The sequence below is a fragment of the Carex rostrata genome, chromosome 6, assembly GCF_964058835.1.
Source record: "Carex rostrata chromosome 6, lpCarRost1.2, whole genome shotgun sequence".
Lineage (NCBI taxonomy): Eukaryota > Viridiplantae > Streptophyta > Magnoliopsida > Poales > Cyperaceae > Carex > Carex rostrata.
In genome coordinates, this window is record NC_135923.1 from 803,280 (window position 1) to 827,295 (window position 24,016).

Below are 24,016 nucleotides of genomic sequence, written 5' to 3' on the forward strand. Positions count from 1 at the left end.
ATGACTACAAAAACGGAAAAAAAAAAACCCGGTTAATAGGCAGAGAAAATTGAAGAACCTTTCATACAATCATACTAATCTAATACATTTTTTTTTTAGCCTTATATGCTCCTAATTACACGAATTGTTTACCCACATTAAAAAATTAATAAAAAGGAAGCCATATCAGAATGAGGAGGATTCAAATGTCTTCATTTTTTTTTGTCTATATCATACCTCTACTTTTTATTTTTTCAATAATAAAAAATATAAAATTTATATCAAAATAAAACTATTAAATATGAACTGTATATTATTTTCTCAGAATGCAAATAAAAAATAACTTTTTATTTTAGATTTATATAAATTAATAAGTTAAAAAATCAATGTATATTTGTGTTACAAATTAACAGTAATAAAAATAAAAATAAAATATTATAATTTTTTACGTGTATATAAAGAAAATAATATAAATTATATTTAACAGTTTTGTTTTAATATATAAATTATTGTAGCTATCTATAAATAGAAACGTTTCAACTTGGAACTCCCGGAACGAGTAGGTATCATTTTGAGGTTTATTCAGAAATTATTAATATCCAGTTTTCCCAATCACTGGAGAAATCCAGTACGGAGGGCAGCTAGTACTGGCGTTGGTTTTCCTGTTTGTGGGAAGGAAAACCAGGGAAGGGATCGATCGAATCCCACTTTATGTGGGAATTGGGATGGATGATTGGATTCTCGTGCTTCCATCCTCATGCGCTCGGTGCAAATAAAATCGAGACTGAGTTACAATTATATATACTCTCCTTCAGTCCTTCCTAATGAATGTATTATTTCTATTTCTAATTTGCATGGTTATAAAGAGATATAATACGTAGACCGGGTTTGCACCAGGCTCAGGTAGATGAAGAAATAAAATGGAACGGGAAAAGTAGAGGAGAAACACGTATAGACACGAGGTGAGAGAAACGGCGTGAAAAGCAGGGTGGGTGGTGGCCACACGCTGGAGCGTGCTACCTCCACACTCTTTGCCATCTTCTCTTTGGGACCCACCCAACCCTCTCATCTCTGATCTCTCTCCCTTCCTTGAAAACAAACAAACACGACCAACGAGGCAATGACTATGACTTGCTCAACAAATCCTCCATTTTATTATTTAACAAAATATATATTAAATACTTGCTCAAAACCCTAATCTATTCTTTTCTCTCTCTTTCCCCAATTTCTCTCTATTTTCCTTAACACTTTAGCGATCCATTTATTTTAGCTCAAGCTGTGCTCAGATCTGACTGGTGAAGTTCAATTTCAATTGGTTTGTTCATATATGGCGACGGATGATTCATCTCCAGCAGAGACTAGTGGTGAACTGATTGGTGATAAATCTATTGACGGGTTTGTGTTTCTTCTCTTCTTCTCTATCTGTAATATGCGATTCAATTTATCAGTCAAGTTCTTCTAGTTAAATCTGATATATATATATATATATATATTTTTTTTTTTTATCAGATTAAATGCATATTGAGTTTAGGCATCATGATCTACAGAAGCACCCCCTTTTAATTTTGGAAATTTGAAGTTGTTTAATTTTATCATTTTTTTCAGGTCTTCTCCTAGAAAGAAAGGCCATGGAAAAGTACCAAAGAAGATTCATAAAGCAGAGAGAGAGAAACTCAAACGCGACCAATTAAACGATCTTTTCTGTGATCTACATAATATGCTCGGTATGCATGTTTTTAATTTTAGTTACTTTCGTTTAATCAGTCCTGGTTGCCAGTAAATACCAGTACTGAACCTGACTGGTACATGCAAATGTCTGGTAGACATTTGGCTGATTAATATGCTAGAATTCTTTCATTGAAAAAAAATTGGAAGGTATTGAATAAAAGGAAAATTAGAAAATTTTGTTCTAGTGGAGTTTAACTTGTATTATTCAAGATACCAAAGTGGTGTATTGGAGGAACTATCTATTTTATCAATTCTGACACTTATTCCTATCAAATGCCTCAACCGAATTCTTCCAAATGAGCAATTTTTTTCTTCATTTTTGCAGAGACGGATAAACAAAATAATGGAAAGGCGACTATACTAGGTGATACTACTAGAATATTGCGTGAACTATTATCACAAGTAGATACATTGAGAAAGGAAAATGCTTCTTTAGTAAAAGAATCTCACTACGTAAGTATCTTCTTCTTTTTAAACTGAGTGTTCATTTTCATTTGCAAATAAGTAGTTATTTAGTTTTAGATTTGTTGATTGCATACCTGAACAGTACAATACCATTTTCAAAATTAACCCAATTTTAGCACTCAATTGTGTAATAAAGCATCATAATTACAAAAGAAGGGAATCATTTGTCAAAGCAAATTAGGCAACTTTGAAAGAGAAAAATGCGAATATTTTATGAGTTATTTTCTTTAATAGGTGACACAAGAGAACAATGAGTTAAGAGATGAAAAAGGAGTTCTCCAGTCCGAAATCATAGAGCTACAAAACGAGCTTAGCATGCGATCCATGCGCATGGGTGGTTTTGACCCGCATCACTGGCCGCACAACCCTGCTATCACTGTACCCATGCCAGCAGCGGGCCCTGTAGCTGTACCATCTCTCCCCATTGTTCCATTGCCACATCAAGCACCAGCTCGTCCCATTGTGGACCCGGTCTACCCTGCACCGTCTCCACCCAGAGAACTCCAACTCTTTCCAGGAACAGCTGCAAGACAGGAGAGAGAACTGTCCTCTCCAGTTTCTTCTCCAGCAGTGCCTTTGGTGCATGTTAGTAGACCTCATGCGAGGTATTCTGGTCTGGGGGACCCGTGGACAGGACAGTTGCTCGCGGGTCGGGTTAGACCCGAACAGGAAGAACGGTATAGCAGCAGTGTTGAGGATGGTACGGTTTAGATAGGGCTTGACTAATTAAGTGCCTGTTGTTGTGATATAGAGAATGTTGTTATAATCTGTGTAAGAGGGGGATTTGCCGATATGGGATGTGAATACAAGGCAATTTCGTTAGAGGATTTACTTTTAGTTAATCATTTTGTTTTCCTTTTCCTTGTGTTAATTTCCTCAATTAACATTTAGTTAATTAGGTGAACTGTTAGAGGTGCGCTTTCAAAGGTTTAATTTTAAGTAGCGTAATAATGGGTTGCTTAATTTTGTTAATAAGGTGGTACAAGTTGCAATCGCACTTTTCCACAGGTTAGAATCAAAATTAAACAATTGTGAAAATGCTGTCTGAATCTGCTTCCTATTGAAATATAGTGCGTGCTGTCAAGAGAGCAACGTTTTGTCTCCAGTAAAGTTAGATATTGAAATTTGTGTTGGTATCTTGCCAATATTTTGTCATATGTCGTCATCTGTCTGTCGTGTCAATTGTTTAATGTTTGTTATGTTTATGTTGAACTTTGAATGCTTATACAGTTATAATTGCATCATTTTTATGCAAACATAAATTGTTAAGATGAGAATATGAAATTTGTTTAAAAGTCTAATGTTTTGTGCGTAAAAGAATAATTATTTTTCATTATAAAATTTGCTAATAAAAATATTAAGGTGGTGGATGTATAAGTTTATTTTAGTTGCCACAAATAAGACAATTATGATTCACATTTCACAAGCAAATAATGAATCAATGATAAGAAAAAGTGTAAACCTCATTGGAGACACCGACAACCTTATATTCATATGATTCTCTTTGATGTGTAGTTGGCTAGTTGCGCACTTATATGAGATGTATATATATATATATATAAAAAAAAAAAGGAATTGGCATCATAAATGCAATGGAATTGATTATGGATCTCAACTACTCACACCTCATAAAATATTAATATAATAAGTTTTAGAGTCAATCTTGGAGGATTGATTTCCATATATAACCCGGATTTGTACCAAATTACAGACCAGGAAAACAAATTTGAACTGAGAATGTCAATTGTTCAGATAAATATATCTTGACATCAACAGGTTAATTTAAATATTCTCGAGAATCAAGTTTCTGCCAATCTTATAAATAAAAAATATAATTGTTACTGGACCATGGTTGTACTAAATAATTAGTAGAAATTGACCACTGCAAAGACACTACGTAGGACAAGAAAATGAGAAAATTATTTTAATTAAACATGCCTCCTAAAAGTTTGAACAGTCAAAGGGACGATGTTTTTTTTTAGTAAATTAAAAATGGATTTTTTGAAAAGGTTGATGTTTTTTTTTTTTTTTTTTTTTTTTTTTTTTTTTTTTTTTATAAATTTAACAAAAACCGGATCTATGTATGGTTTCCCCCTTCTCACCTTGCTCTACAGTCTACACAATAACACAAGGAACCAGAAGAGATCTCATAATTAGGAGGGACCGAATCTATGATTCGGTACACCTCCTCTGAATAGAATTTAAGGTTCTGTTCTCTCTGTTTTTTTAAAGGTACATGATATATTATTTTGAATAAGGTGTATGACATATTATTTTGAATAAATTTATTTGGAAATATTGCTTATATTGATTTTATGTTTTTTGTAGTAGTATTATTGGAAATTTATGATACGTGGATTGTTAATAATTTTGTCTACATCTTTTTTGCTTAATTCTGAATTTAGAATTGTCACAATATTTAAAAAGAGAAATATAATATTGCAAAAATTTTAAATTGGAATACAAAATGTTGCAAATTATAATTATTTTACAAATTAAAATATCTAAACTAACAAATTTCTAAATAAAATATCTCAAACACGGTAACCGAACACAAAACTCGGTCTAGGGTGAGAGAACCAAATCTATAGTTCGATACCCTCCAGCTCCATGTGAGAAGGAATCTAGATCCAGTAAAGTAATTTAATTTTTGGGTTTTAGATTGGGCCGCAACAATCCATATGAAGTGGAGTGCAGACATTCCATCAACGAATCTAAATCTTGAAGAGATCTCCAGCAATAAATTCAAATCGGACAATCCCGATCCAAAAAAGAAAAAATTGGGTTACTTTAGGGGATCCAGACCCGGTGGGAAGGGCCGAAGGGGGATGGAACTATAGTTCCGGTTCTCGCTAAATTTCTAAAAAAAAAAAAAAAACATCAACCCCTTTTCTGAGAAATCCATTTTTTATTTATTAAAAGTAAAAATAAAATCATTTTTATAGTATGGGAACTAAAGTTTATCTAAACATAATTCAATTGAATGCTATGATGCTCTCAAGCTTATTTTTAGGGATGTCAGTGATACTCTTTTATTCGTTTTTCCGACCTGTAATGTATTTTATAAGACGGATATTGGTAAGAATTTTTTTTGTAAACTTATCAGGTAGGAATAATTTTTTTTTCCCTATTATCTAAATGGATAAGGGTACGGATAAAGCCTATTATGTACCCAGTACCCAATTGGGTACTTATAAAAAAAATTATATATATTATATATTATTAATGAACAATGAATATTAATTTTTCAACTATTCTTGATAATTGTGTTACACTTAATTAACCATTAAAACACGTAAATAAATTTCAGCAAATTTCAGTAAAGTTTATTTTTGTTAATTGAATTTCAATAAAATTTAGACCTTTAAAATAAGTATGTTTTATATATGTTTTTTCTTCATACTTTGAAATTGATTAATTATTCTGTTATTTATATACCATATATTTTTCAATTAGTACGACATGTTTATTTATGAAACTAAATTGTTATTGTTAACTAATAGTGATTTTATGTTGGAATATTTCATTTCTTTCAAATAATATGTTATTAGTATTTGAAAAAAATATTTGAACTTATTTTTTCATTAAATAAATGTGTTACTTACACCTATAAAGTTCTTATGCGTTTAAAAAAACAAATATAGTGTCATGTTATAATAATGGAACTAAGTTAAATTAAGTGTATTTGATAACTTTAATGAGTTAAATAAATTAATTTTTAAAAAATATGATATATACATAAATTTAATAAAAACGTTAAATTGTCCGTATAATTTCAATTAATCAACCACATACCGATTAATCACTTGACGGTACAGATATCCCATTCGTACGACAACTGCATACTGTTATTTACAACACTGCCAACAATTACTTTCACAAAGTTTAATACTTTAATATGTTCGAAAACTGTCATGTTTTCCTCATCAGATGATTGCATTAAAAATTTGAAAAAACAGAACTCGAAGCTAATTTAGATTTCAAATTATAAAATTTGGGCATATTTTTAACCAGAGTAATAGCACTAATATTAGTAGAATAGATATTTGCTACCATTCATTGCCAAAATCTTACGCAAGCAACTGGATATTTGCTGATTTACAAATCCATCAAAATATTAATTCTGCCATTTACATTATTGTCTATTATAGTATGTATATATATTAGTATATAAGCCATTACAATCGTAGCATTCATAATTTGCGAAGCAGTACCTGAACATCTCAATATCGCTAAATGCCAGAAAAAGTTCGAAAAAATGACAACCGATCCATAAGACAATCTTTGACATGCTCATTAGCCCCTGAATAACTTGAGAATTTTGAAGAATCATACAATGATACAATCTAGCATGTTTCCCACCTCTACTCGCACTGGTGTTAAGGTGGCGTCCCCGCAAACAAATCACAACTTGATTGAATGGTTAACAATAAAAAAGGTATTTGATATCACTTGAGAAGTTATCGCCCTTTGAAAGAGGAAGTGTTTGGAGCAATGGACATTTTCTCTTCTTGATACGGCTGTGTGGCCGGATCGCTCATGCTCGGCATCCTGTTTACGCTTCCTTTGCCTTTTCTTGCATTTGGGCCGATTTCTTCTATCATGTATTTCCACCCGTCAATCGGCCGCCTCCTACTAAAGATATGGGTCTTGATAAAGCTTGCAATCTGCATCCAAAATTATTGTAATTGTTAGAATTTCGCAAGGAATTGAATTTTAAAAAATGCGATCTAGTTTAACTCAGATAAGCTTTTCCTGTATATTAAAAAAAAAAGAAAAAAAAAAGATCTCAGTTAAACCAATTATGCTCCCTTTTGTGCAATAATTCCAAACTTTACGAAACTTAAAAGAGTTAATTTAACCCAATGAAGGTCTAATCTGTGCAATTGAGAGGCTATGTTGACTCAATGACCTCAAATTAACATGGCTCTACCAATTAATACATACTAGAATCACACCCATAGCAGTCGGATTTCTGTAATATGAGATAGTACATAAGTAACCATCAAAATTATATCCTACAAAGACGGATAGTGTATATATTTAAAGAAATACCACCGTGCGTTTACTCACTTCTGAATAAAATTGGGAAAATGCTAAAAATAAAATAGAAATGAAATTCATCAATCCTCCACAGAACCCCAAAAATAAAATGAATAACCCAACTCATAAACCCTAAGCAAAGGAAATATTGATATGTTGCCTATGGAACAGCAGAGATTTGGTATTGTATTGTAAGCAGACTTCTCAATGTACAATTTTATTATCACTCAAAATGTTGTCACAAATTGTTACATGCAACACAAACCATGAACCATAACACATATTTGTACATGCTAATGTCAGTTCCACGATGTTCTTTACACCATTCTTTCATCTGTTTTATTTACTAATGCAAACTTGTTTTTATGAGCAATGTGTAGATGCCTCTACAAGCATGAAACCTACAATGATTAAGTCAGTTATATATGGGTCTTAGTTAAACAAATTGGAGAAGGGTCAACGTTGATCTTCTTATAAATTAAATTGACATTTCTTTTAATAGTTTCAGAATATTATCTTCTTTTGTTTTGCAAGGGCATAACTGTAATAACTGATAGATGCCAACATTGAAAATGATAAAAAAAAAATGGTACCTGATATTTGCTGAAAGCAATGCGCCGTTCAAATTCTTGGAGAAGGATGTCTTCTTCCCTCTGAGAAATGTCCCAAATATTCCCATCATGCACCTTTGATGTGGTCTCCCACCCGTCAGGCTTTGTCTTAAGTTCTGTTGTGCTTGGTACTTTTGTTTCACATGATTCGTTGTCACCGGAGTCAAAAATTCTACACACAAAAAAAAGTGTTTCGAGTGAAATATCAGATCGATTCCTTAACCAAATGTTTATGCTAAATCATCAAAAAAACTTATCAATCAAACAAAAAAAAAATATAAAAAAAGGCGAAGATTTGAGTTTTTTCAACTGGGGAAAAAAAGAAAAAAGTCCTGTTTTATTTCTTCTCTTTTTATGCTTCCTTTGTTGGTCCATTCTTGTAAGGAAGAATCAAGTTAAACTAAGAAATTTACAACTTTGAATTGCCCATTGTCACTTTTCTGTTGCCTCCTATTTCAAACCAGTATTTAACTAGCATTGCTTGTATGATTTTAAAAGGCACAAATGAAGGCAATTTCGGGCTACTTTTGGATCAAATGAGTCTAAATTACACAATGTAACTGAATACTTACTATACAGTATACATGTAATATTCACTACCAGTTCGAGCTTGATTGCAAAGCAGGATTTGCTTGAGCTTAATTCCTTCTAAATCCAAATTAAGCTCAAGTTTTGTTGGTCCTGAAGTGTGTCTTTTAATATAGCCAAAATGGTACAATGATTATCGGCCTAATGACGCAAAAGTTCATTCCATTGCTATTATATAAACATAATAATATAGATAGTTATGTCTTACTCTGCACAGGAATCAAGAAGGCGGTCGATATCATCCCCTCGGGTGCCACCACCAAGCCTGGATTCGTCCAGCTTTTCTAATTCCTTGACCCACAATGCAGCATGTATCCTCTGCTTCTTGATCCTATACTCGTCCCCTTTTCTCTTCAATTTTCCCTTCTTCTCCCCCTCATTGACTCTCTCTAGTGCCCCGGCTTGCAACTTTGCTGCTCTTCTCTCTTCCCACCTGCCATAGCCTAACATAAGTATCTTATTGAATAATATCATTTTTTTTCTGGACATTTTGTTATATTTTAGAACAGAGCCCAAATAAAAAACTCAGCATTTCTTAGATAAGAAGTTATTATTTCTTTTGCCATGTTAACATTATGCAGTTGTCACAGACTAAACCATGTAAAGTTACCTGAGGTTTCCATACATTTGAAGGTCTAAATCCAATATAGTAAATGACCTTGAAGCGTTCTTGTATTTCACTCAGGTTGAGCGAAAACACTACCAAATTACTTATTTATTTCTGGCGTTCTCTCACTGGCTTGGACTTTCAATTTATCATCGGCTGGCTTATTAATACACTATCCAATAGTACAGTCTCAACCAGTATCTGACAAACAGTTACATGTAAATCAGCATGGTATGAAGTTAAGTGTCAGTGCAAGCACTCTATATATTGAAACTACTTAATATAATTGCACATGTCGTACTACTTGTTCAGGTTTTTAACAGAGTAGTTTGTATTAGGGAAGGTGTAAAAGCAACAACATGTTCACATAGTTACCTCTCATCCATCTCAGCCACGAACGCCTTCGTATCTTCATCCAAATCAGCTGAGAGGTGAGAATCACCATTGACAGATTCGGAGGTGTCAGCCGATTCCCACGGCGCGCGATCGGTGGGGGTGATGCTGGTCGAGGTAGGGGTGGGGTCATCGTCGTTGGGCAGCCACGCTGTCTCCCATGCGTCGTTCCATTCGTCTAACCCGGTGGAGGAAGCCGCGGCGGAGGCGCGAGAGGGAGGTCGGCGGGTGGACAGGTGGCGAGCAAAGTGTGTTGGAGAGCCTCCACCTGGGAAGTAAGAGACAAGGCGCTTCAGGGAATGCATCAGTGCCTCAGTGGTGTTCGACGAAATGCTGGAGGATTTTCCCTTTTAAAAGTCGTTACAATGGCGAACTCCAAAACAACACACTTCGGCAGGCCCAAATTTCTTCTGGCCCAATAGGGTCCTGAACCCTAAAGTAACCCAAATTTTGAGTTTCGGATCAATAGGTGTTGTCGAAACAATTAAACCAACTAGTAAGCTGTCAGTTATTACATTGGCGAACTTCACAAAATCACACTTGGGCTGGACCAAATTTATTCTGGCCCAATAGGCGTTCTCGAAACAACCAAACCAATGATGAAGAAAGCCCAGCCCATGACACTCCACATATGCCCTACTAGGTTTAGGGTTTACCCTCGCAATATATAGAACCTCTTTCTCGCTCCGCCTCCACTCCTCCACCCTCCGATTACACCGTCCCAGACCGAGAGAGAGAGAGGGAGAGAGAGGCGCCATTGACGATCACCCTCTGGAGCCATGGTGCACGTCAGTTTCTACCGCAACTGTAAGCATTCTTTCCAAACCCTATCACTAGCCACCACTCAGATCTTAATTCTAACTAATAATCCCTTCTCTCTCTCTTTTCTCAGATGGGAAAACCTTCAAGAAGCCGCGCCGTCCTTACGAGAAAGAGCGTCTCGACGCGGAGCTTAAGCTGGTCGGAGAGTACGGTCTACGGTGCAAACGCGAGCTCTGGCGCGTGCAGTTTGCTCTGAGCCGGATCCGAAACGCTGCAAGGGAGCTCCTTACGCTTGACGAGAAGAACCCGAGGCGTATCTTCGAAGGAGAGGCGTTGCTTCGTCGGATGAAGAGGTACGGGCTTCTGGAAGAGAGTCAAGACAAGCTTGATTACGTGCTTGCTCTTACTGTTGAGAACTTCCTTGCTCGGAGGCTTCAAACAATAATCTTCAAAACTGGCATGGCGAAGTCGATCCACCATGCCAGGGTTCTCATCAGACAGCGCCACATTAGGTACATTTTTTCACCATCCTTCTTTAGTATTTATTTAAGGGTCGGTATGTATAGTTGTGTAAATGTTTTCTGATTTCTTTAGAAGAATAGATTCAATCCGTATAACTAATTGGAATTACCTGGAATAGTAGTCATGTTTTTCATATTTTATTGAAATGTAGCTTACTGTTGACAAGTTTTATGACTTTTTGATATTAGTAATGTTAGTTTTTAAGAAGTGATCACTTCATTTTGTTGAACTGTGCTTGAAATTCTGATTATGTTTTGTAATTTATATTTTATTTCGTTTTGCTTATTGAGCTTTTATAATGGGCAAGATGATGAATAAATACGTCAATTACTCACGATGGTCATCTGAAGCACATTTGTTGTGCCTTACTGATGCATAAACTATTTTCTGATGCCCAAACTTTATTTATGTTTGCTTGTTCAAGTAATTCTCCCAGTATTTCGTTTTTAAATACAATTTATTTGGGATACACGATTTTGTGATCAACTTTATTATTTTGGTAATACTTTAAACAACCATCCTTGTTAATTTGAACAAGGATTTCAATTGTGGGATTTAGAATTTAATTGTGGGTTTTTTTGTTTAAAATTATTATCAATAGCGTTGCTGCATTATAGATTGTTCTGAACTTTTAGTTGCTGTATCACGAGGGGCGTGAGGAGAAAACCTAAATACTCACGGCTGAGAAGTACTTTATGATGTCTTTATCATTATTCTCTGATACTAGGTTTCTCTGACATCATTTGAATCCATCATCATTGTTTAATCATGCGAGTTTTACATATATTTTTGCTTATTTTGGGGTCACAATGAGGAAATAAATATATCAAAGATATCTGAGGGAGCAATTCCCATGATTTTATTTAATAGTCCTTTTCATTCTGAGTGTCCCAAAATCTGTTATTTTTTACCCTTTGTACCTGTTGGTGCAGCTGTGTGATTGATTTTTCTTCTTTGCACATTTGTTTATGATTTTGTACTGTTTGCTTTTAATTTTTATCATGTGCATGTTAAAAATGATCCTGTTTGTTTGGGCGGCATGATTTTTCTAGTTTATGAAATCCAAAGGCACAATGATGTTTGACATTGCTAATGTATGTCTGAGGTTGCAAAATCTGTGACTGCATCTATTATTCCTGAGTGCCTTTTTGAAATGATATTTTGGATAAAGTAGTATGTTATATTTCAAAACATATACTGAAATCTGATATTTAGCTAATGAAATATTCATGAAACAGGGTTGGACGACAGGTGGTCAACATCCCTTCATTCATGGTGAGAACTGATTCACAGAAGCACATAGAGTTCTCTCTGACAAGCCCCTTCGGCCAGGGTCCACCAGGCAGAGTCAAGAGAAAGAACATGAAGGCTGCTGCAAAGAAAGCAGCTGGTGGCGATGACGGTGAAGAGGAAGATGATGAGTGAGCCATTATGTGCTCCCATTAATCAAACCCATGCATTGAAAGCATGTGTATTGATCATTTTTGAATTTGTTCTTTAGTGGAGATTTTTTTTTTCCCTTTGGGTAAATGCATACTGTTGTTTGGCCTCAGCTTGAGATTTCTTTTAGATTTAGTGAGAATATGCTGATAATATTTAGTTTCATTGTATGATTCAATTGTCTTTTGGATGTTGGAATCTATCTGATGCAATTTTGCTGTCTAGTAGCGTGCTTCAGTTGAGTTCTAATATTCTGACTTCGCTTTCTCATCAATGGAGTTACACACGGCTTATTCAAAATTAATATATTTAGTTTATAACTTAAAAAAGTAACAAAATTGGTATTTTATAGCTCTTGGTTTATAATAGAAAAGTAACAAAATTAATATATTTAGTTTATAACAAAAAAGTAACAAAATGCGGATAATTGGGCTTTAGATGTTTGTTATCTTCTTGTAAGAAGCTAAATTTTCAGTCTCTGACGTCCAAAATATTATAAATCTAACTTTTAGGACTTGGTTTACTGTTCAAATTTTTATTTTAGATTTGGAATGCCGACGAATCTGCCTTACTGTTTAAGTTTTACACCGTGCGATCTGAATTTGGGCCAATCTGGTCCTCGTCTATAACGTATGTGGCCCTTTAATAGTCATGCGATATTAAATCGGATAGCAACTGATGTGCCAATGGTGTGGTCACTAAAGCCACCTCCAAGATTTTTGGTTTTTGCTTGGCTAATGTTGTTAAACCGAATTCTGACGATTGATAACCTCAGAATAAAGGGATGGAGTATGGTGAACAGATGTGTCGTGTGTAACAAGGAGAGTGCAACGGTTAAACATTTGATCCTAAAATGCCAAGTAGCAAAGCGGATACACGGAAGGGTGGCTGCACGATACCGTATCAGTATCAGGAACATGATCAACACAACAACAGTACATCCTTTGCTCAACAGATCGTTAGATAAGAAAGCAAGGTCTATATTTCTCATTACCTCCTTTGTCATATGGAGGGAGCGCTGCCTCAGGATATTCACAGACAAGGTGTGAAATAAATGAACTGGTAACTAGTAAGACAGGTTCAAGAGCAGTGGAGGAGGTTCAATAAATGAACTGGTAACTGGTAAGACAGTAACATAGGAGGGAACCTGTACCAGTGGCAATTTCCTTTTATTTATTTTTTCTGTATTTTGTTTCCTTTATTAGGACAGATTGCAGAAATGCTCTCCTTGAGCCTTTATGTAATTTTCCTATTTTATTTTGTTTCGTAACATGCCCATAGGTTTAAACCTCGGGTTTGTACCTAAGATATATGAAATATGAGGCTAGACCTCCTTTTTCTTCAGCAAATTTTCCCGAGTACCAGAGCTTCTTTACAATGCATTTTTAAGTTTTCTTCAGAATTTGATCGGAATTGTTCAGCTGATTTGATGAATGACGAACAAGCTGTACTTGATGATACTTTTGCACAAAGGTTACCAGTAGTGCTTCGTAAGCTAAATTGGTTTCTTAGAGAATATCGTTATGATGTGTGGTAAAGGATTTATGGTTGAAGTAATTGGCTGTTGGATCGGTATGGTTGGTGCTGGTATAGCAAGACAGACGTATACTGGCCTCTATGGTATATATGCTAGCTTAACTAAAGTATGAATTTTCTAAATTTATGCACAAAAAATGTATATGTATGGTACCAGCAAAGCAAACAAGTGCATGCTTGCTGGTATCATACCAAGCCGATACTTGACTCAAACTTTTACTGAAATAAAAAAAAAAAAAGCCCGAAGCGGAAGATCAATATTTTGATGCTTCTTTAATCCATTTTTGCATTAGACTTACCAAGTTAGTTAATTATACAGTACCAATATGGCTTAAATATGTCAGTTCTAGCTTGGAGTATAGTGAAACTTGTGTTTTGATTATTATTACTGATTTGTAAATTTATTTCAGAAACAGTATTATGAACTTGTAAATAATTTTTTTTCTAAAAAATAACATTTCAAAACGGACAACTTGTAATAAAACCTGTGTAATTCAATATGCTGATGCATCTCGCATCATCGATCATAAAAAGTTTGTACATTTGTTGATCTCAACTTAATCAGTAATAGAAGTTGAACTCATAGACTTTGCACCTCAAAGAAAAATATTTACTGTTTAGAAAATAATAACATTTGCCACAGAATTTTCAAAATTTAACAAATAGATTCATTAAAAATTAAAATAAATTAATAAATATTAGTTGAAGTTGGATGAAAGAAAAAGTAATAGCCTGCTTTTCTCTGAGAAAAACAAAGAGATTCATGAGGCCACATAAGTTGATATGTGGAACTGTGGATACGGATTCATAGAGCCTGCAGAGATATGGCCGAAGGCCGAAGCATTTAGGAAATTTAATCTTCAAATTTGTAAAAAAATTTATGTGTTTAAATATGTCAAAATTTTCAGGGGTGTAAATGGATACGGATAACTGCTCCGTATCCGGAGATTATCTGAATTTGAATTAAATGGATGCAGATAATTGCGATATGGATACGGATAATTTTTGTATATGGTAAAAAGTTGGCGGATATGGATAATTTTTGTATATGGTGAAAAAATGGCAGATACGGATACATATAATTTTATGAAAGTGAATATCCGTATCCGTAATTATCCAGATCCGAAATTACTCCAACCACCAGCTTTGACTTTACTGCTTCAGATAGAAGTTGTTATATATTATCCCACATTTCAGTCTTGGTTGTGGTATAAATGATAATACAATATGATTTTCAATTTAATATCTTTTTCATTGGTAATGGTGCTACAATAATACAATTTTCTTTTCTTTTTATCTTTATTTCTTCACTCTCTATTATTTTTCATTAAAGACTTTTGCCTGTAAATGTAGTATGCTTTTAGTCTCTACTAAATTGATTTTAGTTATTGTTTCAAGATAACAATTAGTCACTCTTTTGTATCTTAAAGTGCATAACTCAATTATCCGACAATTATTCGTTCCGTATCCGTAGATTATCCGCTCCGTATCTGTTTCCATTTAAGACGAATATAGTTTTAAATTTTGATATCCGTTTACTATCCGCATCCGTATTTGTATCGGCTCATTGAAAGACAGATAGGGATATAGTATTAGCATTATCCGCTCCGAATCCGCTACGTTTACACCCCTAGTGGCATGACATTTTAGGTGTATATTTTTATCGATGTAATTTTTCTATAATATGTTGGAAAATATAATATAATGGGCAATGAATTTTTGTGCATAAAAAACATACATGTTGGCCATTTCCCCTTTTTTGTAGAGTTTTCATAAAATTTCCCAATCATTATGTTTTCTCTTTTACGAATTGTTTTCCCAATTAATTCCAATCAGAGACAAAAATTACAGTTACCCAACGATCCTTTTTAAGTTATTACGATTTGATAATATGAAGACAAAAAATGAACGTTAAATATTAGCTAGGGTAGATTGGAGATTTAAAAGCCTGTTTTACTAAAACTAATAAACATTTTCCATTAATTTTTAGAAATCCTCATATAATTACTATTCTATTGATAATGACATGATTTTAACTATAATTTTCGTATGTTTGCATATATATATATGCAAGTACAACGCAGAATAACTTTTTTTTTTTGGTTGAAAGGTTGTACGCGATTGCATTGATCTAACAATATACAAGATAACTATTACATATATTTTTTTTTATTAAAATAAATATATGAAAACCTATACATTGAGCTACCTGTAAAATCATCTAATTTGTTATGTCAGAAAATAACAGATATATGAAGTCAGAGAATGTGAATTGATCTATTCACGTCCGATTAGCAAGTGGGTGGACCTTTCGATTTTCTTATCTAGAAATGTAGATATAGCCGTAATTTTTCGAGTTGCATAGCTGGCGGAGTATGCCGTATCGAGCCCTTTCTTAACAACGAAAGGTCTTCTTCTTTCCAAAATCAAAGCCGTCCAGAGGAATTCGCAGTCGAGAGGCACTGAATCAAACCAGACCGAGACAATCACCACTTAGAGAGGAGGAAGAAGAGGACACTGAATCAAATCGGACTGGGACAGTCACCACTTAGCCGAGAAGACACTGAATCAATCCGAACCGACAACTAATCAACCAGCCTATTGGACAATTACCACTGAAAGAGGTGGAAGGAGGGAAAGAAGAAGAAGAAAGAGAGGAGGAAAGAGGCAACTTTTTACAATTTCGTCATCATCAACAACTATAAAAATACGTACCTTATTCACATATATAGATATAATAGATACTACAAGAATAAAAACAGATACGCAACACTCTCAGTCGAACTTAGAAAGTAGAGATGGTCAACGAGGTGAAGAGCGGTAAAACTCTTAAACAGAATCATCTACTCGAATAAAGTGAAACAAGATGGATTGAACAGACCAGAAGAAATGAAGGTGAGGCGAAATGGAGCAGCTGAACTGATGTTGCGTCTCTCAAAATAGCAGACTTTGAATCACCTTCAATATATTTCCGTGAAAACCTGCGGAGTTTACAAGAACAGTGTAAGTACTAGAATTTTTTTTTTTAACCTTCTAGGTGTATAACTTGATTTTTATTAGTATATATTTTGTGGCCCTCTTAGTCAACATGTTGAACTTTAGTTTCTTAATTACCTGCGACAAATTAAGTACTCACAAAACCCAAGATTGTGAACACCAAAGATCTCTAGATTTGGTGCTGTTTTGGGGATAAATCCAAGAAATCTCTCCTTCTCTTTCTTTCTTTGAGTTCCCCATACTTCACTGCCCCTGGTTTCAGGAGGCAGTTGGCTCAGAATTAATATTATATTTCTTGTGTTGATTTAACTACCATAGTACCATCCATTATACATTATTACACATTACACATTACACATTGCATATTTATGATAATGTATTTTTCTTCCTCTGATTTCCATCCAAACAAAGTATTAAGAAATGATAATTTTATACTTAATATTTTGTAATTATATTTTACTCAATTGCTGAATGTTGCATGTCACATAAAAATTAGTTCAAATTCTCTAACTGCAATTGTTATTTTAATCCTGAAGTGTTATACAGTGATTGGCAAACGAAATGGCTTCACATGAGTAGTGTCAATTTTCTTCTTTAAAAGAAATAAGTGTACATATGTCATTCATTGTATATTTCATTTCATATCTTCAAATTTATTCGAATTGAAAAATTTAAATCATATACGATTTTTTATTTAAATTTTTAGATTTCGTTTAATCATTCATGAAACACCTGAAGTTTTCAGATATTTGATTTTTTTCAGATCAGTTGGTGAACGATCAAACGGTATTTAAATTATCCAATTTTTGATATATCTCCTATAGAAATGATGCGGATCAAGTAGAAAAAAAGAGTATGCGATTTCAGGTTTTCGGATTAGTCGTTTTTGGATGAAGTGAGAATAATTAAAATAGAAGCTATTCGAAATATTAACGTGCATCTAAACAATATTTTTATTATTTGAATAATTAGAATATTTTTTTATTTTTTTAAACTTTCACAGAGACAGCAAAGTTGTAAGAGAGAATTAAATTCTCAATCTTTGGATAACCAACAATCTTAGGACTTTTTCCTAACCAACTGTGCTACCCTTTTTTCTAACTAGAACAACTGTTATTTCTAATTCTTTGTAAATATTAGAATAGTTACTATTTGTAAGTGTGAAGAGAGGAAAAAAAAAAAATCATTTTTGGAGTTTCGCCAACACAATCCCTAAATGACAAAGTTGATGCCACTTCTGCCATTTTCACATCGTGACAATTTATTTGAGACCCTTCCATTTTAATTAGCACATTGTTAACACTATCATTTCTCGGTTACAGCTATTTACTATTTCAAATGTACAATCCAAACAATATTTTTACTAATCCAAATAGCACAATTTTCACACTAATATGAAAATCACTATTGTTTCTCTATTCTCATCAACTAATCTCAGATTTCTAGCTATTCTCGCATCAAAACATACCCTATAGCGGTTGGCACAACCAATCTGCAGACCCACCTTTTTCTGTGCCAATAAAGATGGATTTTTGTGCCAATAAAATTTTAGCTAAAAAACAAAAGGTGGATTTCTGTGCCAATAAATTACGTTAGGTTATAAAACAAAAGGTTCAAAAAAATCGATTGGTATTCTTTTCTGTAAAGAAAAAAAAAAGTGGGGCCGCAGATTGGCTCTGCGGACTCAAGTCAAGGACCGCAAAATGACTCTGCAGACATCTGTATTTGAGTCCGCACAACTAATCTGCGGCATGGGTAAATCTCGAATTCTGACCAAACAGGAGTGTTTTTTTTTATGCTACAAATAAAAATTTCGGATCAAATAATCCCCTCTTTTATGAATTGTTCTATGTGTCTAATGGATATAAAGAAAGATAGAATAAAGAAGAGAGAAAGATAGAATGAATTGAATCTTGTTTTGATTGAATCATCTCTGTTACAGTACAACGGAATTGAATCTTGTTCTATGTGTCTAGGGGATTACAGTAGTTGCTCACTGTTTACCACGGCCATTTTTATTAATATCCCTAAAAAACCAATTAATTTAAAAAAGGCCCCTGTGTACTATTTTTTTTTTTATTTCTGTCCTGACCGCCTGGGCTTCGGGCAGCCCAAAATAACAAATGAGGCGCCAGCCCCTGGGGCACCCCATAAGCCCAGTGAGGCGCCAGCCCCCCGGGCGCCCCATGGTTTTTTTTTTTTTTTAGAGATCTTAGTATTTTGATTTAAATAATTTTGTGAAGAAAAAAATTTCTTGTTTAGAGTGTATGCCAAAAAATAAAACATTTGATATATTTATGAAGTGATTTCATAACTCTTTATAACTATGATTTTTATTTTTTATTTTTTTGGTGAACTTTGATTTTATTTGTCAGTTGGATGTCACAAGTCTAAATATAATACTAATTAAGGACTTAACTTTTATTCAAAAAATTTTAAATTTTAACAGCTTGTTGATCTCTTTTTTTTTATTTTTATAATACATGTATAATACACACACACACACACACACACACACACACACACACACACACACACATACACACACACATACACATACACATATACACATACACATACACATATACACATACACATATACATATACACATATACATATATACAATTTTTTTTATAATATATGTATATATGTATAAATATGTATATATACATATATACATATACATATATATACATGTAGAGTAAGGCTATGCTACTTCATGAATTAAACGGGGCATTTTAATTCGTGCTCATATCTCTAGTTTCGAAGTCCAAATATCCGATCTAAACCGTTAGATGTTTAATCTATATTAAAATATGCTTGGAGACCAAATTTTATATATTTTTTAATTTTTTTACTATTTATTAAGATGGTTTGAAAATCGCTGTTTTTTAATGCCTACCGTAGAACGAAAACTTAAACTGGATTTTTGAGGCACTAAACGACATTTTTTTGAAATTTTGATGTTTCCGATATGACGATGCCTGGTGTACCACCTTGGAAAAATCGGATCCGTCTCGTCCTCCCCTTTCTGAAAAGTGCTCATTCGCATAAATCCGACTTTCCTAGCCAAAGTTATGGCTGTTTAAAGTTTTTTCGAAAATTAAACTTTGAAAATTCATAACTAATTGTAGAAAAATCCAAATAAGTTGAAATTTATATCAATTATGTGTATTTTTGAATGCTCTACATGCTGGTGCAATCACTTTTGCAGTTTAGTCCCTGTATCAATCCCCACTACTTCATTAGAGGAATGTTGACGAGGAGACTATTGGAGGACTGAAAAGAGAGGATCATCATATCAAGTTACGCACGAAAATATTAATATCTTTCTTTGCAAGTATTAATCTCTTATTTCTCAAGTATTTACACATATGAAAGTTGACGCATAAACTAATGCAGTGACTGAAAAAGAAGGCCATAAAATTAGTGGAGACCATAATATAACCTTCTTCTATTGTAGTTACGAGGACAAAAGAAAAACCGGAGTGCAAAAATGACTATAACCAAAATCTATGGTAAAATTTTTTTATTATAGAAATGTATTAAATATTTTGTAAATAATCTGAAAGATGGATTTTTTTTAATGGCATGAAAAAATTTTGAATTTTGAATTTGATTTCTTTAGACACTTTCTAATTGATTCGATCTTTTTGAGTTTGTATTGCATATCAACTATTGTCTATGGTTAATGATTTTGGTATGCATATAAATTTTAAGGAATCAAATCAATAATTTAGTTCTTTAAAATATACTTCAAATCAACTATTGTCTTATTTTTTGGCATACACTCTAAACAAGAAAAAATTTTCTTTACAAAATTATTTAAATCAAATTACTAAGATTTCTCTATATAAAAAAAAAAAACCAACTTGGGGCGCCCGGGGGGGCGGCGCCTCATTTGGTATTTTGGGCCGCCCGAAGCCCAGGTGATCAGGGCAGAAATAAAAAAAAAGGTACATAGGGGCCTTTTTAAAATTAATTAGTTTTTTAGGGATATTAATAAAAATGGCCGCTGTTTAGCAACTGTCTAACTAATTCAATTGTAAAACTGTAACTACTTCTGTGTAACAGTAAGTACAATAGTTACATCAATTCTGTTATTAGTGTCTCCTTTTTTTTGAGGGAAAAACCAGGCAGAGGCTTCCGGTATGCATTAAACAGGTAAACCAATTACATGAGTCAAAAAAACTTGACTGGTATCCAAATACCAGTCTAGCCAATCCACATCTCTTAAACAACAAACTAAAGCATAATACCTGGGAGAAAAAATAAAAAGTAAAATTAATCCAGAGAAGGCTATAGGCTAGCAGCCATCTTAATATTACAAAACTTCTCCCAAAGGGTAGCCTCTTGGACTATCTAGTGAGTCACTAAATCCAATGGTGGCAATTTTCCATCAAAAATGAGTGTGTTGCGCTGCTTCCATATGAACCAGATCGCTGCTGCAAATAGGATCCGCCATCTTCTTCTAGCTGTTGCATTACCACGAACTCTCTGTGATGATTTAGATCAGATGTCCTGTACCGTTTCAGCCATCACCACCAAGTCTGTACCGGTGTCGGATGCCAATTTATCCCAAATCGCAGATGCATAATTGCATTTGAAAAAGAGATGCACGGCCGTTTCCAATTGGCAGTCCTGACATAAGACACATTCGAGAGTACAACCAAAGTTCCGCCTTTGCATCACATCCTTGGTTAGGAGTTTACCTTGCAGTAGCAGGAATATGAAAACCTTGATTGTTGGTGGAATTGAGAAATTCCAGATCTTCCTGAAATGCCACTTTACACGGCCCACCCCCACCAAAACGGAGTACACTGATTTAGCCGTGTACGTGCCCTGAGCCGTCCACCTCCATTTGAGCTCATCCTCAACTACATCCACAAAGGTGGGAATCTGTCTGATAGGTATCAGTGAGTCCCAAAGTGGTGTAGTGGATGCATCCCTTAGTGAAATTCGGTGGTGTTGTTGCCTTGAACCAGTAACAACCAACACCGATTTGCCCCAACAATCATACCAGAATGAGATGGTATGGCCATTACCAATAACCCAAATAATTGATAAATCAAATAAATATCTTACTGAGTGTAATTGTATCCAGAAAAAGGAACCCTGCTTTGACCACATCAAAGGACCATCACAGTATGCACCATGCCACCTGATTTGCCTCATCAGTTGAGTCCAGATTGAATGAGGTTCCTTGTAGAGTTTCCACCACCAACGTAAAATAAGCGAGAAGTTCCTCATGTATAAATCCGAGAGACCAAGACCACCCCAGTCCTTTGGCAAGCACGCAATGCTCCAATTGCATAAAGACAAAGTTCGATTGGTTGAACCGCCTCTGCCCCATAAGAAAGATCTACGGGCTCTGTCAATTCGGGCAACCACCCATTTAGGCAAGATGAAACAAATCATGTGATAGATTGGCACCGTAGAGAGGACCGATTGCACCAATTGTAAACGACCTCCACGGCTTAGAAGCTTGGATTGCCAACCTTGTAGTCTTCTCTCTACTTTTTCAATTAGAGGCAAGAACAGATCCTTTGTTGGTTTTTTCAGCGTCAACGACATACCCAAATAAACCGTTGGAAAGGAGGTTTGAGAGCAATTCATGACAGCCCTTACCCAATCCTTATCTTCTTCTGCGATATTAATAGGAATGAAGGTACGTTTTGCAAAATTGACTTGCAATCCAGAAATCTGAGTGAACAGCCTTAGAACAATCTTGAAAGAGATTAGGGAAGAGACATTCGCATGGGCCACCACCGCCGTGTCGTCCGCGTATTGCAAGGCAATAATCAAATCTTTAATTTTGCAAGAGAGGGGCTTTGGATGATTGAATTGATCGCTTGAATCATTTTTTGGAAGACATCCACGGCAAGGTTGAATAACATTGGGGATAGAGGGTCTCCTTGGCGAAGACCCCTCTTATGCGCAAATGGCTCTGACAAAACTCCGTTGATAGAGATTCTTGAGGAGGAGGTGGTCCAGATGTGAAACATCCACTCGATCCAACGTGTGGGGAACCCTCTGGCTACCATGATTGATCTGAGAAATTCCCATTCGACCGAGTCGAAAGCTTTTTTGAAGTCAATTTTGGAGAAGATGGCCGGCCTACCCCCCGTGCCACATGGTGGAGCAATTCTCTTGTTGTCACAAAATTCTCCGAAATCTGACGGCCTTGGACGAAAGCCGTTTGATTTACTGAAATCAACTCTAGTAGCTTCAATCTTAGCCTATTGGAGAGGATTTTAGAAATCAACTTGGGGATGAGGTTTAGCACACTGATTGGCCTGTAGTCACTGGTGGTACGTGGTGAGTCCATTTTTGGAATCAGAACAATCTTAGCTTCGTTGAAAGCCTCAAGCTCCAATCTGTTTTCATAAAAATCCTTAATGATCTCACAAATTTCATCTTTGACCTCATGCCAATAGTTCTTTATGAACTCATTGGGCAACCCGTCTGGTCCGGAGGCTTTATGATTGGCCAATTGCATCACTGCCCGTTCAATTTCTAGGGTTGAGAAAGGCAGTTGAAGCTGTGATAGGTCTGGGCTAGTAGGGTAAAGGGCTCTAGCATCAAATGGTAGAACTGGGTTGCTCACACCCAGGACCCCTTGCATAGAGTTGAGGAAGATATGCCTTATTTCGGTCTGATCTGCAATGGTACGACCATTATCATCTACCTCCGAGATGAAGTTCCTGGATAGCCGTGAAGATGCAAAGGAGTGGAAAAATCGCGTGTTACGGTCACCTTCAGCCACCCATCGACACCTTGACCGCTGCCTCCATTTCAATTCAATGTTGTTTGCAAGAAGAAAAGCCCTTTCTCGAATAAGTATTCTCAACTTGAACTCTTGAGTCGAAAGGGAGCGTTGTTCTTCAATTCTATCAAAGAAAAGGATAGAATCCTTGCAGTATTGCAGCTGCTTTTCCATGGGCCCAAAGGAGTCAGCTTGCCAGATTTTTAGAGCTCGGTGCAGTATTTTGGTTTTATGGTGAAAGCTGCGGATTGGGCTGTGAAGGTTAGCAGAGGTATCAGCCCACAAATGTTGAACCATTTTTTTGGGTTTGTTGAACTTGAACCAGAAGGATACGAATTAGAATTTGCGCGGTTGTTGATGGAGGCCCTTGTAGGTGAGTAAGAGAGGGGTGTGGTCAGATACAAGTACCTCCAAAGCTTCAAGCAGAATTATCGGATAACCTTGCACCCAATCATCTGAGATGAAGACCCGATCAAGTTTGGAAAAAGATGGGTCCGGACGCTTGCTCGACCAAGTGTATGATCGATTTCTTAGAGGCACCTCAGCAATCCCAGTCTGTGAGATGAAAAGGTTAAATT

The 24,016-nt window shown here is 35.0% G+C and overlaps 4 protein-coding genes and 2 non-coding genes across 7 annotated transcripts; 4 read left to right on the forward strand and 2 right to left on the reverse strand.

Annotated features, from left to right (window-relative positions):
* The first annotated feature begins 943 nt into the window (after positions 1-943).
* On the forward strand, positions 944-3,014 carry PYE (basic helix-loop-helix (bHLH) DNA-binding superfamily protein). Its single transcript, XM_078304285.1, has 4 exons — positions 944-1,374; positions 1,585-1,703; positions 2,033-2,160; positions 2,407-3,014. The coding sequence occupies exons 1-4, from the start codon at positions 1,307-1,309 to the stop codon at positions 2,881-2,883; spliced, it is 792 nt and encodes a 263-aa protein (XP_078160411.1). The 5' UTR covers positions 944-1,306; the 3' UTR covers positions 2,884-3,014.
* A 3,243-nt stretch (positions 3,015-6,257) lies between these two features.
* On the reverse strand, positions 6,258-9,801 carry LOC144556017 (mucin-like protein). 2 transcript variants are annotated; one of them, XM_078304488.1, is made up of 4 exons: positions 9,397-9,801; positions 8,623-8,847; positions 7,809-7,998; positions 6,258-6,839 (listed from the first exon to the last, which is right to left on the reverse strand). In XM_078304488.1, exons 1-4 carry the CDS (start codon positions 9,717-9,719, stop codon positions 6,633-6,635), a joined length of 945 nt encoding a protein of 314 aa, XP_078160614.1. In that variant the 5' UTR covers positions 9,720-9,801; the 3' UTR covers positions 6,258-6,632. The 2 variants fall into 2 exon arrangements, with proteins under 2 accessions (XP_078160614.1, XP_078160615.1); XM_078304489.1 differs by having other exon boundaries at positions 8,623-8,857; positions 9,397-9,735.
* A 241-nt stretch (positions 9,802-10,042) lies between these two features.
* LOC144555795 (small ribosomal subunit protein uS4y-like) lies at positions 10,043-12,339 on the forward strand. The gene is made up of 3 exons (XM_078304224.1): positions 10,043-10,221; positions 10,307-10,688; positions 11,937-12,339. Exons 1-3 carry the CDS (start codon positions 10,194-10,196, stop codon positions 12,121-12,123), a joined length of 597 nt encoding a protein of 198 aa, XP_078160350.1. The 5' UTR covers positions 10,043-10,193; the 3' UTR covers positions 12,124-12,339.
* LOC144556206 (small nucleolar RNA Z161/Z228) lies at positions 10,999-11,094 on the forward strand. Its single transcript, XR_013512230.1, has one exon. It is a non-coding gene; the product is annotated as a small nucleolar RNA Z161/Z228 (small nucleolar RNA).
* On the forward strand, positions 11,499-11,590 carry LOC144556207 (small nucleolar RNA Z162). Its single transcript, XR_013512231.1, has one exon. It is a non-coding gene; the product is annotated as a small nucleolar RNA Z162 (small nucleolar RNA).
* An 8,845-nt stretch (positions 12,340-21,184) lies between the features above and the next one.
* LOC144555214 (uncharacterized) lies at positions 21,185-23,735 on the reverse strand. Its single transcript, XM_078303461.1, has 2 exons — positions 22,794-23,735; positions 21,185-22,375 (listed from the first exon to the last, which is right to left on the reverse strand). Exons 1-2 carry the CDS (start codon positions 23,733-23,735, stop codon positions 21,185-21,187), a joined length of 2,133 nt encoding a protein of 710 aa, XP_078159587.1.
* Positions 23,736-24,016: the final 281 nt, after the last annotated feature.

Coding starts and splice junctions, on each gene's coding strand:
- LOC144555795 (XM_078304224.1), top strand. CDS start 10,194: ATGGTGCACGTCAGTTTCTACCGCAACT. Junction 10,222..10,306: donor CGTCAGTTTCTACCGCAACT/GTAAGCATTCTT, acceptor CTCTTTTCTCAG/ATGGGAAAACCTTCAAGAAG. Junction 10,689..11,936: donor ATCAGACAGCGCCACATTAG/GTACATTTTTTC, acceptor TTCATGAAACAG/GGTTGGACGACAGGTGGTCA.
- LOC144556017 (XM_078304488.1), bottom strand. CDS start 9,719: ATGCATTCCCTGAAGCGCCTTGTCTCTTACTTCCCAGGTGGAGGCTCT. Junction 8,848..9,396: donor GTGGCTGAGATGGATGAGAG/GTAACTATGTGA, acceptor AGGCTATGGCAG/GTGGGAAGAGAGAAGAGCAG. Junction 6,840..7,808: donor TTGCTTTCAGCAAATATCAG/GTACCATTTTTT, acceptor TTTTGGATGCAG/ATTGCAAGCTTTATCAAGAC.
- PYE (XM_078304285.1), top strand. CDS start 1,307: ATGGCGACGGATGATTCATCTCCAGCAGAGACTAGTGGTGAACTGATT. Junction 1,375..1,584: donor GGTGATAAATCTATTGACGG/GTTTGTGTTTCT, acceptor CATTTTTTTCAG/GTCTTCTCCTAGAAAGAAAG. Junction 2,161..2,406: donor TAGTAAAAGAATCTCACTAC/GTAAGTATCTTC, acceptor TTTCTTTAATAG/GTGACACAAGAGAACAATGA.
- LOC144555214 (XM_078303461.1), bottom strand. CDS start 23,735: ATGGTTCAACATTTGTGGGCTGATACCTCTGCTAACCTTCACAGCCCA. Junction 22,376..22,793: donor TCCACCATGTGGCACGGGGG/GTAGGCCGGCCA, acceptor CTGTTCACTCAG/ATTTCTGGATTGCAAGTCAA.